This window comes from Staurois parvus, unplaced genomic scaffold, assembly GCF_062004578.1.
Source record: "Staurois parvus isolate SC_StPar_1 unplaced genomic scaffold, SC_StPar_1.0 ptg000019l, whole genome shotgun sequence".
Lineage (NCBI taxonomy): Eukaryota > Metazoa > Chordata > Amphibia > Anura > Ranidae > Staurois > Staurois parvus.
In genome coordinates, this window is record NW_028317815.1 from 16346773 (window position 1) to 16364156 (window position 17384).

Sequence of the window (17384 nt, forward strand, 5' to 3'; positions counted from 1 at the left end):
CGCTCTGCACATGTCTAGTGCCAAAAGAGATGAGGAGCTTGCAAGGTCAGGGCATCTTCGGAGGATAGGCTTCATAAAATGGCTCCCACAGGGGTACGGCTACAGAATCTTTTTAGAAATAAAGCAGTGTCGAGTACTCACGGCGTCCCATCGATTCTGTCTCCATAACGGCGGAACATCAAACACTTGCCAGAACATTCCCTTAAGATTCGCAATAACAATAGCAGCCAGTACTGACTGAAGAAAGAGACAATAATACAATTTTAATGATCTTCATATAGAATAAGATAGTATATCAGCTTTGCACCATTTCCTTACAAAGTGCTACCTTGTAGTAATACATAACTATCATGTTATATGGAAAAGAAAGATAGTAACCAGGAAATGTTTATCCTGTGCCTTTCTTTCTTCCATTACCACCACCATTAGGATGGATAAATGAGAACACAGGAAGGTGGTTAATGACTTACATGAATAGACTCAATAAGCAATAATTTCCCAGATGGTGCTTTATGGTATAATCTCTAACATTAACCGCAAAGCACAAGTGCAAGGTGCCAAAATATATCTTCAAAATGTATGTCGTGCAACATTGAAAAGAAAGCCAAGTTTTAAAAAAAATAGATTTAAAGTTCAGGTAAGGTAAAGTACACAACACTTTTACATTTAAAAAAGAATAAATATATATGGTAGAAATGAATTAGGAATAATGTGTTTATTTTAGAGCCTGTGTTTATACTATGCATACAGATAGGGATATATGCGGTAATAATAAGAGTTCATAATATTAAAATGCATTGACAATCTAGTTACTAAAATACATACTTTCTGCAATGGTTCAAGGAGTCTTCCAAGTGCTACTATTGCGATTAGCACAATGAAGGCTGAAATTATACCAGCAATCTGGAAAATACAGATTTTTATTTAATGTATTGATTCCATCATAAACACAAGAAGATCATGTTAACCATGAATTACTACATATTGTAACTTAGTAACAAACACTTAACTTGGAAAGCCATCATAATAAAAGCAGAAAGCGTAGTAAGATTCAATTACGTAGACATATTTTCAGGTTTAGAAATACGGATGTTTTAAGTTGTTTAGTACACTGGAACACTTTGAAAACACATCAGATCTCAATGGGGAAAAATACCATGCTGGATATCTATACTGATATGGACTGGGTAATGTGTTAGGAACGTAAAGATGACCCATCGTTTGATGGAAATGAAAAATCAACCTACAGAGGACTGAATTCCAATACACCCCGAAAATCAAAGTGCAATAATGATGCAGCAGGCTAGTCCATTTTGCTGAAATGTAATTGCAGCAACTCAAAATGGTACTCAGTAGTTTGTATGGCCCCCATGTGCTTGTATGCATGCCTGACAACGTCAGATGGTGTCTTGGGGTATTTCCTCCCAGATCTGGATCAGGGCATCACTGAGCTCCTGGACAGTCTGAGGTGCAACCTGGCGGCATTGGATGGACCGAAACATGATATCCCAGAGGTGTTCTCTTGGATTTAGGTCAGGCGAGCGTGGGGACCATTCAATGGTATCAGTTCCTTCATCCTCCAGGAACTGCCTGCATACTCTCCCCACATGAGGCCAGGAATTGTCGTGCACCAGATGGAACCCAGGAACCACTGCACCACCGTAGGTCCATCACTGACCCACCACCAAAATGGTCATTTTGAACGATGTTACAGGCAGCATAACATTCTCTACGGCTTCTCCAGACCCTTTCACGTATGTCGGATGTGGTCAGGATGAACCTACTCTCATCTGTGAAAAGCACAGGGCGCCAATGGTGGACCTACCAATTCTGGTGTTCAATGGCAAATGCCAATTGAGCTCTATGGTGCCGGGCAGTGAGCACAGGGCTCACTAGAGGACGTCAGGCCCTCAGGCCACCCTCATGAAGTCTGTTTCTGATTGTTTGGTCAGAGACATTCACACCAGTGGCCTACTGGAGGTCATTTTGTAGGGCTCTGGCAGTGCTCATCCTGTTTCTCTTTGCACAAAGGAGCAGATATCGGTCCTGCTGATGGGTTAAGGACCTTCTATGACCCAGTCCAGCTCTCCTAGAGTAACTACCTGTCTCCTGAAATCTCCTCCATGCTCTTGAGACCGTGCTGGGAGACAAAGCAAACCTTCTGGCAATGGCTCGTATTGATGTGCCATCCTTGAGGAGTTGGACTGCCTGTACAACCTCTGTAGGGTCCAAGTATTGCCTCATGCTACCAGTAGTGACACTGACCCTAGCCAAATGCAAAACTAGTTAAAAGCAGGCATCCTTTACTGCTTTGTTTGCGAGTATATTTCTATTAACTTTTTCTTAAATTTTGTTTTAAACTAAGACTGTTGCACTGCTTCTTTGTGTTTGCTTTTAAATGTCTAAACTGCGAATTGCATATAATGAAACTGAACATCTTCTATGTCTTCCAACAATTGTCCTTTGTGCACAGCTGTGATATATGTTTGTCACTCACCTGAGTTTTTCCACCTGTACTTTCTTGGACAGCCGTACGTGACAGGGCAGTAGTGGCAACAAAGCAAGAGAAAGCCCCACTTAATAGGTTACTGATCCCAAATGCAATGAACTCCTGTAAGCAAGAAAAAAATAACAGAACTGTTTTAATAAGTCATTGCTATAATAAAAGAAAACATTAGAGACTATTAGTTTGTTACTTAATCTGTTTTCCTTTTCTTGATTTATTTTCCATAATTACTGTTGGCTCATGCCAGCAATAGTTGGGTATACATATTACAATAAATATGTTTAGGGTTTTTGAGTATACTGGCTTTTTAAAGCCCAAATCTGAGCTTCATGATTTCCTACCACCAAAGGAATCCCCTTCTTGAGGCCCTCAGTAGTATGTTATGTGTTTTTTTTATTTCATAAATACTTTTTAGTAATGTTGTTTGGTCAGTCACATGATACAGTGGGGTTGATTTACTAAAGTTGGAGAGTGCAAAATCAGGTTCACCTCATAGAAAGCAATCAGCTTCCAGATTTTATTGCCAAAGTGTAATTAAACAAGCTGAGGTTAGAAGCGGATTGGTGTCTATGCAGAAGTGAGCCTGATATTGCATTCTCCAGCTTTAGTAAATAAACCCCAATGGGGTCTTTCACTCTTTTCCCACCAGTGGTCCTGGATAATGAAAAGAGGGATGCTGACATGATGACATTAGTGGTGCTTTCTGCATCAATACTCACAGTAACCATCATGACACCTCCCCAGGGGGCAGAACCATGATGCCCTGCACTTTTAGGGATCATTTACATTTGCCTCTGGGCAGCAGTAAAAAAAGACAGTTGATCCACAATTTTGCTACCCCTGACTGTCCACCTTAAACTAACATGGTGGCCAGATGGGGTATTGCCTCTTGGATGTCTGGCAGCAGCTCCAGTACCACTGCGGTAGATTGATTTTAGAGACTATCAAACCAGAAGTCATTCAGCTCAGAAGACCAAGGACATCTTATGGCTGAGAACAGGTACTGCAGGGGTCTGCTCTGGATTGAAGGTGAGTACTGCAACCAGAAGTGTTTTTTTTTTAAACTCAATGGGGAGTTCATCTGTGGTGTCTACAACCAGCGCACAAATGTGTTCCCATGTTCACAATTACATAAACATCAATTTTAATATAGTTTAAAAATAGACGTAGCCACAAAAGTTTTTATAGAGTTTTACAAAGCGTAACAGTTATACAGATTATACTACAGGGTGATTGAAAAGTAACTCCCTATTTTAAACTATTTAAAGAATTGAGAAAAAAAGTAACTTCATATAAAAAATGTATAATGTATGTTCCTTAATATATGACAATTAAATCTGTATTGTTCGGCAATATGCAATAAAGTGAGTGCTACTAATAAAATACTCAAGCAAGCAGCTAATAGCACTAAAGATGATCACAACCACCTCCGGTATAAATAAAATATGCAAAGTGCAGCGCTTTATAACAAAATATGAAGTTCGACCTCAAAAGTTCGATCAGAAATCGATCTATACACACACATAAATGTTCATAGAATCGAGCGAACGATTAGTGAACACAGCTTATATCGGATCCGGGAAATGGCAATAATGCACACTCACCGACCGCACATAGGAAATGCGCGTTTTGTATATCCAATCAAACGGATGTCGATATCCCACAGGGAGAGATGTCCTCAATCGATCTGTTGGGTTTACGAGGCCTCCTTAGTTTGAAATTGGCTCAGTCACGGCACACGTTCCTTCCAGGTGCAGAGATGTCCTCAATCGATCTGCTGGGCTTACGAGGCCTCCTTAGTTTGAAATTGTATCAGTCACAGCACACGTTCCTTCCAGGTGCAGGTATCCCTCCTCTGGATGATATGTAGCTGTGTCTGCCGACCCCTTTAAAAGCAAGCACCCAGACCTCCTCGTGGTCTGGGTGGTAAAGAGGTGTCACAGGCTGTCAGTTCCTCCTGAGGCCTTTCGTGCTAAGGCACATCATCAGAGGGGATACTGACCATTTATGTGTGTGTATAGATCGATTTCTGATCGAACTTTTGAGGTCAAACTTCATATTTTGTTATAAAGCGCTGCACTTTGCAGATTTTATTTAAATCTGTATTGTTGTTTTTCTTTTCAGATTGATTATTTTGTTTTAAAATTCAAAGTCCCATAAAGATGTCCAGACGTTTAACTGTACAATAGCGTGCCCAGTTAGCGGCACGCTACGAAGTTTGGAAATCAGTTGTTCAAGTGGAAAGATGGTGGAGGACCATCAAAGGAAAACATGCTCAGATCAAGAACTGTCATGCAAAACTCATGGCAACAGGTTATGTAATGCATGCTCAAAGAAGCGGTCGCCCTTCCAATGCCAGTGACCCGGAGGTAGTGAGAACAATTCAAGAAATGTTCACTCAGAGCCCAAAAAAGTCCATTTGACAAGCAGCAAGGGAAAGTGGCCTCTCTTTTCACTGTGTATGAACTGTGCTCAAGAAGAATTTTAAATAAAACTCCATATTATGTGTGTTCTTCTCATATTAATTTTTTGTACAAATAATGATTAAAAAATAAATTATAAGATTTTTAAAATAAGGAGTTGCTTTTCAATCACCCTGTATTTATTGTACAGTGCATTTACACCAATAGCAACAATAAGGGCCAGTTCACACCAAAATCCAGTTAGGGAGAGGTACATTTCATGCGCATTTCCCACACCATGGGTTAACATGCTGCGCTTATGAGAGCGTGCGGGTGGACAATGAATAAACGCACCCCAAACACAGCATGTTTGCAGGCACCAAATCACATGGTACCACAATACCTTGTGATTTGGTGCACTGCGTTCTGAAAAAAGTGGTCCTAAGTAAAAATTAAAGCATATTTAAAGCCAAAACTCTTTTTTAGTTCTGGTTCGAGTAGGGAATGTTCATTTTTTTTCTTTTTTTGCTGTCTGTGTCTCTTTGGCATGATTCTCTTTCAGTGTTTTTTTTTTAATTATTATACAGGATTTATATAGCGCCAACAGTTTGCGCAGCACTTTACAAACTGAAGGTAGACATTACAGTTACAATACAATTTGGTACAAAAGGAAACAGAGGGCCCTGCTCGTTAGAGCTTACAATCTAGGGGGAAGGGTTGAGTGATACAAAAGCTAATATCTTTGGGGAGATGAGCTGATGGAGGAAATAAATGGTGGTTTACTTGGTAGAAGCAGGATAAGCTTCTTTAAAGAGAGGTATTCAGGGATCGTTTAAAGGTGGATAGATTAGGAGACAGCCGAACGAAAGTGAGATAGGATCCCTCTAAAGGAAGAAAATTCTGTTTTAGACAGTTGCCACTAGAACAGATGTCTCCTGTGGAAGATATCCCCTCTCAATTCCTGTTCCAGTGACCACATAAAATTTTTAAATTTTCAGTTCAAGTGACAGTTTCAGGACAAATAGAGTGTCAGTCTCCCCAAAGGGAGCACAGACAGTAATACAAGCCTGACAGAGGTTCTAACTCTTCCCTAATTTATTCATAAAGAATAACAGTGGCTTTGGATCCACTTTAACAGTTGGATGAATTTTCTTTTACCAATTACAGAGTGTCCTATATATATATATATATATATATATATATTTATATATATATATATATATATATATATATACAGTCAGGTCCATAAATATTGGGACATCGACACAATTCTAACATTTGTGGCTCTATACACCACCACAATGGATTTTAAATGAAACGAACAAGATTTGCTTTAACTGCAGACTGTCAGCTTTAATTTGAAGGTATTTACATCCAAATCCGATGAACGGTGTAGGAATTACAACAGTTTGCATATGTGCCTCCCACTTGTTAAGGGACCAAAAGTAATGGGACAGAATAGTAATCATAAATCAAACTTTTACTTTTTAATACTTGGTTGCAAATCCTTTGCAGTCAATTACAGCCTAAAGTCTGGAATGCATAGACATCACCAGACGCTGGGTTTCATCCCTTGTGATGCTCTGCCAGGCCTCTACTGCAACTGTCTTCAGTTCCTGCTTGTTCTTGGGGCATTTTCCCTTCAGTTTTCTACTCAGCAAGTGAAATGCATGCTCAATCGGATTCAGGTCAGGTGATTGACTTGGCCATTGCATAACTTTCCACTTCTTTCCCTTAAACTCTTTGGTCTTTTTGCAGTATGCTTTGGGTCATTGTCCATCTGCACTGTGAAGCGGCTCCCAATGAGTTGTGAAACATTTGGCTGAATATGAGCAGATAATATTGCCTGAAACACTTCAGAATTCATCCTGCTGCTTTTGTCAGCAGTCACATCATCAATAAATACAAGAGAACCAGTTCCATTGGCAGCCATACATGCCCACGCCATGACACTACCACCACCATGCTTCACTGATGAGGTGGTATGCTTAGGATCATGAGCAGTTACTTTCCTTCTCCATACTCTTCTCTTCCCATCACTCTGGTACAAGTTGATCTTGGTCTCATCTGTCCATAGGATGTTGTTCCAGAACTGTGAAGGCTTTTTTAGATGTTGTTTGGCAAACTCTAATCTGGCCTTCCTGTTTTTGAGGCTCACCAATGGTTTACATCTTGTGGTGAACCCTCTGTATTCACTCTGGTGAAGTCTTCTCTTGATTGTTGACTTTGACACACATACACCTACCTCCTGGAGAGTGTTCTTGATCTGGCCAACTGTTGTGAAGGGTGTTTTCTTCACCAGGGAAAGAATTCTTCGGTCATCCACCACAGTTGTTTTCCGTGGTCTTCCGGGTCTTTTGGTGTTGCTGAGCTCACCGGTGCGTTCCTTCTTTTTAAGAATGTTCCGAACAGTTGTTTTGGCCACGCCTAATGTTTTTGCTATCTCTCTGATGGGTTTGTTTTTTTTTTTCAGCCTAATGATGGCTTGCTTCACTGGTAGTGACAGCTCTTTGGATCTAATCTTGAGAGTTGACAGCAACAGATTCCAAATGCAAATAGCACACTTGAAATGAACTCTGGACCTTTTATTTGCTCATTGTAATTGGGATAATGAGAGCATAACACACACCTGGCCATGGAACAGCTGAGAAGCCAATTGTCCCATTACTTTTGGTCCCTTAACAAGTGGGAGGCACATATGCAAACTGTTGTAATTCCTACACCGTTCACCTGATTTGGTTGTAAATACCCTCAAATTAAAGCTGACAGTCTGCAGTTAAAGCACATCTTGTTAGTTTCATTTCAAATCCATTGTGGTGGTGTATTGAGCCAAAAATGTTAGAATTGTGTCGATGTCCCAATATTTATGGACCTGACTGTATATATATTGGGCAATTAGCTATATATCATTGACTGTCCTTCTTCTGAGATTTCTATTCTGTAGATTTTTTTAAACTGCAAACTGTTGTGTAACTTCCAAAGTAAGCAGATAAATACTAAACATCACTATGGCAGATGAGAAACATAAAATTTTTTTTTTAAAAAAGAACCCATTGTCCCATGCAGTTAATTATGCTAATTACGGGGTATACTGCACAACTCAGATTAACCATTTAACTAAGGTAATTTGTGTTTGTCATGAACAAGCAAGAAAGACCTGCTAATGCAAGTGGATGAATTACAACAGAGCAAACAAGCTGCTTACCTGATTGCCATTGATTGAATAACTGTGTTTGGTGGCATACACCTTCCCCACAGATACAGCCACAGCATAGGCCACTATACCAATGGAAAATGCTGAGCCAATCAATTGAGAAAACATGCTTGCATCTGGAGTCATGGGGGGGATAAAACTAAGAAAAAATAAAGACATGAGAATGAATGTTACCTCTATAAATGTTGTGGTTCAAAAACATTGCTTTGTATTGTACATCATTTAAAAATTCAACATATTCAAATTATTCAAATAAAAAACAATGATTATTCTCTACCTTGTCAAGGATATATTAAAGCAGAATTTTATTTTTTCAATCAACATTGACTATTTTAATCAGTATGCTGCTATCATTAGTAAATAGATTTGAAAGTACATAATATTTACTTGTTTTTTTTATGTTTCTTCAGTTACTTCCTGTTTTCTTGCCTAGGCAAATGATGTCTTACATCCCAGGAGTCTTCAGGGCAGGAGGAGGGGTTTTCTCAGATAAGCACACCCTCCAGCCTGCATGCCAGAGCTAAGGGCAGATGGATTCCAGGAAAAACATGCTATATGAATCATCTGCCCTTACTCAAGATGGCCATGGCCAGAAATGCTAGGGGGGTATTTTTCAAAGTGGTTTCTCAGCAAAAAAAAGCATGGATAGATGGACGAGTTTGCTTTGAATATTAAAAATGAATGAAATAGCATTTTTTCTTTGTGATTCCCAGATGCAATGTAGTTCCACTTTAACACTAATAACTACATTTTCTATCTCAGCAATGTTGAACATTTACATAGGGCTTTGCAAACAGCATTTATGGCTTCTCTTCTGGATTTTCTGAATATGTGTTCATTCTGTTGTTCACTACTTTGATACAAAGGAGAAAAGCAACTTCTCTCTATTTGAAAGTCCAGGTATACAGTTTAGGTATTTTCAGACTATCACAAATGTTATAAATGGAACACCTGTTGTGTTCATTCCTCTAAAACTATAGTAGAGACATTCGATTATAAATTATTTAAATCCAAGTATATGGATTAAACTGACTAAAGGTCTGTGTAATATGTATATATGCACACATACACACACATACACACACACACACTTTTAGCTCTTTTTTCTTTGCTAATTTTTTGCATTTTAAATGTTATAATCAATAAAAGTGAATTTCTAGGACCCAGTGGGTTTGATACACAAAACGAAGAAAAGTACATTTCTCTAACTTTAAATGCTCAGTTTGATTCCCAGATAGGGATCTATTTGTTTTTGTTTTTTTTTATAATTCAGGCATTTTTATTTGTGATTCAGTTTTCAACACAGGGCTTATGGCTTTAAGAGCTAGTGTGCATAGTGTAGCTGACCAATGTTTTAGAAAGTAACTGTTTATCTCCTACACTAAAGTACCTCCCCAACCCTCCCCTACCTGAACACTTAACCACTCTTTAAAATGAGTGCTTCAAAGACAAGTATGAACAAACCATACCTCTGTTTAGGGTCAGAGGAGTACATTTATTAATGTTCCCCTGTGACCCAGAATCAGCTGACAGCAGGTCAGTGGACTGGGCAGCACCTGACAATATTGGTGGCAGCTGGTTCCACCGTTCAGTACATGGCTGAGAAGCAGAGCCAGCTATGCTGGCCCCCTCCCCAGCCTGGTGCTCCAGTGATCTCTTGAGGAGCAGAGCAGGGTGCAGTGACTGACAGTCACTATTCTCAACTCTATGCAGACAATCAGTTGGTGGGCTGCAGCATAGAGCTGAATATGTATGTTTGTTTTCTAAATATCACTATAAATCACCTTTACCACTTGAATGGTCTAAGCTTTTATGGCAATACTTATTTTATGGGTTACAGGAGTTCACATACTTTTGCTCTCCTGTGACCCAGAGTTAGCTGATAGCAGCTGATGTGGCAGAGCCGCTTCAGCCTTTGGAAGGATCCGGACAGTATTGTCAGGAACCACCCAGCTGCCAGAATGACAGATGGCTCCTCCTCTTACCTCACAGCTGAGAGCTAACTACTCCTACCCCCTCTCCTGCAGGGGTGTATTTACCGTGAGGCAAGCAAGGCGTTTGCCTAGGGCGGCACTTTTCAGGGGGGCGGCATGGCCCACCTTCTCCCAGCAGAAGTGACACAGGACACAGAATGATCTGAGTGCTGAGACTGGGAGCTGCCAGGGCTCAGTTCTGCTCATTTTGTGTGCAATGGGGAGGTGGACCGACACAGGGTCCATCGGCTGGGGCACCAGAGCTGACACCGCACCAGTTACACTGATCCACAGCTCTGTCCCTGGCTGGCTCCCAGCAGAGTGCACCGAAGCCACCTCCCTCTCCTCCGCTGTCTACATGTACACGGGAGGAAGAGAGAAAGCGCTGTGCATGTCTGTGCTGATCTGAGGTCTGTATCGATTTTCTTTTATTGTTCCTGGGCAGAGGAGGGGGACAGAGTGATCGGGAAGGGGGGGGCAAGTTAAAAAAATTAGTGATGGGGGGGTTATGTGCTGGGGGGGAACTTTGGGAGGGGAGAGGATCTATACTAGAAGTTGGTTTTGGATTTGAAATCTGACCCCACACAAGAGAACATGCCTTCTCTCCTCCCAAAGCGTCCCCCCCCAGCACATATCTGACCCCTCGCACCTTCCTACTAGCACAAGTGGAGGGGGGTCTGTACTGAGAGAGGGGGGTCTATAATGATGGAGAAGGGCCTGTACTTAGTGGAAGGGGGGGTCTATACTGAGGGAGGAATCTATACTTAGAGGGGAATGAGATCTGTACTCAGAGAGGGGGATCTGTACTGAGGGGGGACTATACCTGGTGGAGAGGGGGACTGTACTTGGTGGAGAGGGGGTCTGTACTGAGGTGGGGGGGATCTATACTTGGTGGAGAGCAGGAGCTTATTTACTGCAAGGCAGCATTTTTGAGGGGGGGCAGTAGTACTGGGGCAGGGAAGTGGGGGGTGGCGGCAGCGGCCGAATTTTGTGTTGCCTAGGGCAGCACAAAACTTAAATACACCACTGTTCTCCTGCCTGGTGCTCCAGTGAGCACTGGAGGAGAAGAGCAGGGTGCAGTAACTGACAGTCACCGCTCTCTGCCCTGAGCAGACTGAGAGATCAATGATAGTATTTATTTTTTTACACATACTTCTTTAACCTCCAAAGTGATCCATTAATACTACAGTATTCAACTAAAAAAATATCATGTTATAAAACATATAAACAATGACTGCACTTACCCACTTGGAATTGTTTTCACAATGCCTGCGTTGTATTTCTGTGCCAAGTTAGCTCCATATGAAATTCCAGTAGCCACTATGGTCTGTATTTGATAATAAAATTTAATGGATCAAGTAAGTACAGTCATTTTTTTTTCAACCACTTACAATGTCATTAAAAGCTAAAATACATACCACCAAGAGTTCTATAGGGATAGGTACGCGAAGTATGTGTTTGTAGCGATCATTAATTTCTTTAACCACAACACACACAACTAAAGTCAGGAGCCCAGCAATCAGATCAGCAATATTGGTTTTTGAAATATTTACAAATATATCCCTAATTGTCTGTAGGAAAACAGATGAACAAAAATTACTTAAATTGAACTGGTTTAATTCAATATTTCTTGTGAATAACAGTGTGTGTTACATTATGACTGGATGTTATAGGGGCTGCCTTGCAACTGAGCACCTGTAAGCATTGCATAGGGGTCTATAAAACAATTTACAGCACTGGGGTCATGTTAGCTGAGAGAGGGAGAGAAACTGTACCAGTGTGCAAAGGTGTATTTGCTTTGGAAGAATAAATCACCTCTAATGTTGGTTGTCCTACATGTGTGTGGATGTTGTTGTGTTATGTAAAACTATTAGTTTATATTTTTACATTTTTTAATGGGGTGCCTCAAGATTGTGCATAATTGTAAAGGGTGCTTTACCTGAAAAAAGATTGAGAAACACTGGACTGACCTAACAATTATTTAGCATGCTTTTTTTCTAATTTGTTTGAGAAGTAAGGAAGCTGGCTGTTTGCCATGGGAAAACAGACCTAAAATTTAGCCATAGATCATACAACTGCCCTGCAGCTTATAAGCATCCCATGGCTCCATAATGATTTATTCAGGCAGATATAATTCTGGATAAACATCTGTATATACAGTTTACTGATCTACAGATGACACTCTATAATATTGCTTAGTGTGTGATTGGTATATTGCATTGTTATAAAAAATATATAGAAACTTTCATAAACTTACATATATTATAGAGAGTACTCCACTGTAGTTGCTGGTTGGTACATTGAGTATTATTTTGACTTGGGTTACAAACACTTGAAAAGCTGCTGCTGTGGTGAAACCACCCACCAGAGGGTCGGCCAGGTACCTGACAATGAAGCCAACCTGCAAGATTCCAAAGGCAAGCTGGAAAGACATAAATGAACCAAATATTTAGAGTGGAAGACTGCTGAAGGGTGCAGACACACAGAAACACAAACAAATGTTACCTTGGTTTATACACTTAGGATTAAAATTGAACTGTTGTCCATAATAGGTAGGACATTAGCAACCCATTACTAAAGGACAGCAAGGAGAAAAGTATTGTAAGCTGTAAACAGTGTAGTGTGTTTCTTTAATAAGGCAAAGAAAAAGGTTTGTCCACTGATAGCAACCAATTATATACCTTTCACTTGTCTGGCTACATGCGGCTGAAGTCTATTTGGTTGCTACAGTTTATAGATTAGCAGTGCCTTAATAAAAAATGCCTTTGGAGCTGATTTACACATGTACGGTGCGGATCAGGGACGGACTGACAACTCATGGGGCCCCCCGGGCAATAGGGGATCATGGGGCCCCTGTGTCCTTGCCCAAACTCAAAAAAGCCTATGAAAAGGGTATCAGGGGCATCTCATGGGGCCCCCTACTGACCCCAAACCCTCGGGCAGTGCCCGAGTTTCCAAATGGTCAGTCCACCCCTGGTGCGGATTGAAGCTCAGGTTTCACTCTGCTCTGCACGTGCTGCGTTGCTCTCTGTTCTCAGCACTGCTCAGCTGACAGCTTTAAGATTTACTTTTGATGAAGGGGAGGAAAGCAACAGCAATAACACAGACTGTGCTAAAGGAACCCAGATCTAGGAGACAGAAAAGAAAACAGAAAAGGTGACAGGACAAATTCTGCTGCCAGGATGATGAAAAATAGGGAAACATAAGGGTGTTATCCAGGGGCGGACTGACCATTTTGAAACTCGGGCACTGCCTGAGGGCCCGGGGTCAGTAGGGGGCCCCATGAGATGCCCCTTGTACCTTTTTCATAGGCTTTTTTGAGTTTGGGCAAGGACATAGGGGCCCCATCATCCCCTATTGCCCGGGGGCCACATGAGTTGTCAGTCCACCCCTGATGTTATCTTATCTCCCTGATATTCTCTCCTTTCCCCCTCATTGGCAGTCTGTGAACTTCAGCACTGTAAAGCTTCTGTCAGCCTTCCTCTCTCTCTGAGCCATGACATAAAATAAAGGCTGGAAATGTGCATATTATAATTGAAAAAAGTGACATATAGTTTTTAAGACCAAGGAGAGTGGGAGGGATTAAAGTGACTGCTTTGGGCTTCAAACAAAAAGGTGGCCTCCAACAACAAGAAACAGGAACAATGCTGAATGCAATTTACAGCACACAATCATCGTTGATAACATATTGACTAAAGTGGAATGTTTGTTCTTTTGTTAAAGAACATTCACTGTTCTGAAACTGTTATGGGTAAAGTTCCGCTTTAAGCATTGCTGACCAAGGTATATTACCTGAAGGATTCCAATTAGGAAACTCAGAGTCCCTGAAACCATAATTCTGGCTGCATCTCTGGCTGCTGTATTTATCACAGTCGTGTTCAGTCCAGTTGTGTTACTTTGCATGATAAAATTTGAATCAGGAGCCATACTAAGAACGACTGTTCCCACCATCAAGCTGGTTACAGGAAATGGTCCTGTTGATACACATAAACAAAGATTAAGCAATTTATTTTGCAAAGCGAGTTTTCACTTAGCAAGTGAGGTAAAGCTAAATGAAAATTCACTTTTCAAAAAAACAATCATATGCAAGGAAATATAAAATAAGCAGAAGTACCGCCTGCACATGATTGGATGATTGAAGTTGGAATAGCCTCACCTCATTCATTAAGCTAAAAAAAAAATCCTCTCAGTTGCAAGCAAAATTGCTGTTTTTCACAAAGTACATTTTGTACTTAGCTTCACCTCATTCATTAAACTAAGTGAAAGTTCACTTTGCAAAGAGAACATGCTCTAATTCCTTAGTAAAATAACAGCACAATATACCCAAGGCGTATAAGGCTGCCTTTAATCACAAACTTCATAACAGTACAAATGTGCATATTCCTCATTGAAAAAAAATATCAACTGTACAAGTATATATATATATATATATATATATATATATAGCAAAATATGCAATACAATATTAAAGTGAGTCTGTCCTTAAGAATAAAGCATTTGTATATGCATCAATTTATAATTAATATGGGTCTGCCAATCCTGTCAGAGAGACAATTACTGTAATAGCAATATAGCAAAACAGAATGTGAGCAGAGATCACTACAACTTACCAACTGAGATATGTTTAGATGTTCCCAAGATAAAATATGTGAGAATGGGGAAGAATGAAGAGTAGAGACCGTATCCGACAGGAACAGCAGCAAGTAATGCGAAGGCCAAGCCTGAAAATATATATCCATTATCAGCTTGTTGCTAATGGATGTTTATTGTTCTTTTCATATCATTTTGGCTTAGAATGAAATGTTCATATGTACTGACTATTTCTCAAAGCCTTGTGCTTGCTCTCTTTACTCTCTACAGCCAACCAGAACCTCCATTTGATCCCCATGATAGTACTTTGTGGCTTCCTGTAAGGTCTATGAAAGATCAGGCTGCCAGTAAGGTATTGTATGTGAATCTTCTAAAGTCTTCAGCCACTGTTAATACTACAGAGTACTGCACAGCCTAAAGGCACATACATTGTGGAATTACAGAGTCTGTGAGAAAAACTACAGTACCAGGTGATCTATGTATTATTTTTAGTAAACAGGATGACTTATTATTTATTTATGTTTTTCACACAGTGCCATCAAACAATGCAGTTCTTTGGATGGACCCTTCAAGGAGCTGTTCATCCAGGGACCCACAATCTTATGTCCCTACTGCTTTCAAGTACATGTTAGGGTAAATATGGTAGAAACGAATGGGCCTACCAGCATGCAATTGGATTGCAAGTACCAAGTTCAAAGAGTAATTGTGTACTGTTTCCTTTAGTAACCAAACTTATTTCACCCTTTCATCAAGGACGTTGATACGTGCTAAATGGTTACTGTAAGTAAGTGCACTTTGCATAGATTTTTAAATTGTAGTGGTTAGCACTGTGGCTAATGAACAACACAGTTTGAAACTAAGACAAGCTATAATAAAAACTTCTCAGAACAGGAAAAATAAATGTATGTCCAAAGATCTATAAATTATAAAATAATATTAGCGCCAACTGACTGCCTTTGCAGTTTTGGCAGAAATATTGTAGTAGGCATGTACAATTTTGTCCTCCAAAAACATCAATTTATACTTTTTTAATTCTTGCAATTTCCCTGATTTTTTTTACATTTTAAAATTAGTAAATTACATTTTATTCTTCCAAAAGTGAAAGAGTTTCTTTCATAATTATTTTATACTTACCTTGCAATGTGCCAACAAGACCTGTGCTGACTCCAGAAATTAGGTCACTAACAAACCATTCTTTCCATCTGTATTTCGGCAGCCACTCCAAGACTGGGAAAAATGACTTCACAATCAAAAGAGCCTTTCTAGATGTACAGCTGCAAGAAACAAATACAAACGTTAATAAATAGGTGGTCTATAAACAATACCAAATTATTTCATTGTTTTATTTAGAATAAAACATGTCAACATTTAAAAAAAGTAATATTTTTGAATCTGTTTTACTATTTAGTCAGTAAATCAGAGTAGCTCATCAAAAGTTTACATTTATTTTCGAAATAAATTAAATCAGATGTCTGTTTGGTTACCATGACTTAGAACAAAGTTGTTAAAAAATGCAATAACAATTAAAAGTAAATAATTCAATTAGCTAATGGTAAAGGTATCCACAATAAAATATAAACTTTTTAAGGCATGGAAAACACATCAATTTATAATTTATATAATGTGAACATACAAGCATAAGACATAGCTTTCTAGGGCTAGATCACCACCAGTATATACTTCTTCAGAATTAGATACATATTTAATTCTGTACAAGATTGATAAAGCTTGTAGTCAGGTGAAGATTACTATTTTCATTTTTCTAGGTTTTTACATTGTTAGTTTGTAACTGTTATAACAAGTTGCTGATTCTTCCTCTTTTTCTTTAGCTATAAACTGTAATTTAGTATAACATGATCACTATATTGTTTCCTGGCAATAAGAGCACTGTATTCCATGGTACCACATCCAAGTCCAAAATAACTGGAGCAATAACAACCTGCAATTCTTTTGAAACCGTTCCTGTATGGTCTTCTTAACAATTTCCTTCTTTTCATTTTCTTCTTGGAAAATTGGATCAGAGTAGACAGATCGTGCCACCAGATATCCGGGGCTGTGCATATCCACTGTTCCTGGATCCATCTAAAAGACCTACAAAGATATTACATGTTAACATATTAAAAAATGTATATTACAATGCAGTTATTTCTGTTATTTTGGACATGAAACCTAAAATGACCTTTAAAAATTAGTTGGTACATTCTTCAGTGCCTCTGTACACAATGCAATAGATTTACAAGAACAAAGTGCTTGAAAATGTAATGCATGAATATATATGTATATACAAAGCTCTAACATAGTTATGTAGTAAGTTAAAGTACCTGTGAATGCATCAGCCCCCAGCAATAGGCAGTGGTACTACTCAATCCACTTTATATAGTCCTTGCAGCCTAAGGGACGTTCTATTTATGGGAAAACAGAGGCTCCCATCACCAGTTTGAGTGAGAATAAACTTGCCATCCAGCAAACACACACACACACACACACACATATATTAACCCTGCTTCCTTCTAATAGGGATATAATGCACCAAATTCTATTCACATTATTGCTTTTGTAACATTTAATATTTTACAAAAATGCAAATGAGCGATTTTAAATGGACAGCAGACATTGTCTGACATATGGAACTATTTGCCTACTCCTGTATAATGCAATATTTCACCTGTATCCCAGACTGACTTTTCCCTACTATAACA

At 39.5% G+C, this 17384-nt stretch overlaps 1 protein-coding gene across 1 annotated transcript in view; it reads right to left on the minus strand.

Annotated features, from left to right (window-relative positions):
- Window positions 1-17118, minus strand: part of LOC149472909 (pendrin-like) — a 55204-nt gene extending 38086 nt beyond the window's left edge. The window contains exons 1-12 of the mRNA XM_089685155.1: window positions 17007-17118; window positions 16625-16776; window positions 15820-15959; window positions 14706-14816; window positions 13888-14069; window positions 12353-12517; window positions 11514-11666; window positions 11340-11422; window positions 8114-8261; window positions 2498-2611; window positions 826-903; window positions 142-237 (exon numbers count right to left, since the gene is read on the minus strand). Of these exons, the coding sequence (XP_089541281.1) occupies window positions 142-237; window positions 826-903; window positions 2498-2611; window positions 8114-8261; window positions 11340-11422; window positions 11514-11666; window positions 12353-12517; window positions 13888-14069; window positions 14706-14816; window positions 15820-15959; window positions 16625-16767 (1413 nt within the window). The 5' untranslated portion in view covers window positions 16768-16776; window positions 17007-17118. The remainder of the gene's footprint in view (window positions 1-141; window positions 238-825; window positions 904-2497; window positions 2612-8113; window positions 8262-11339; window positions 11423-11513; window positions 11667-12352; window positions 12518-13887; window positions 14070-14705; window positions 14817-15819; window positions 15960-16624; window positions 16777-17006) is intronic.
- Window positions 17119-17384: the final 266 nt, after the last annotated feature.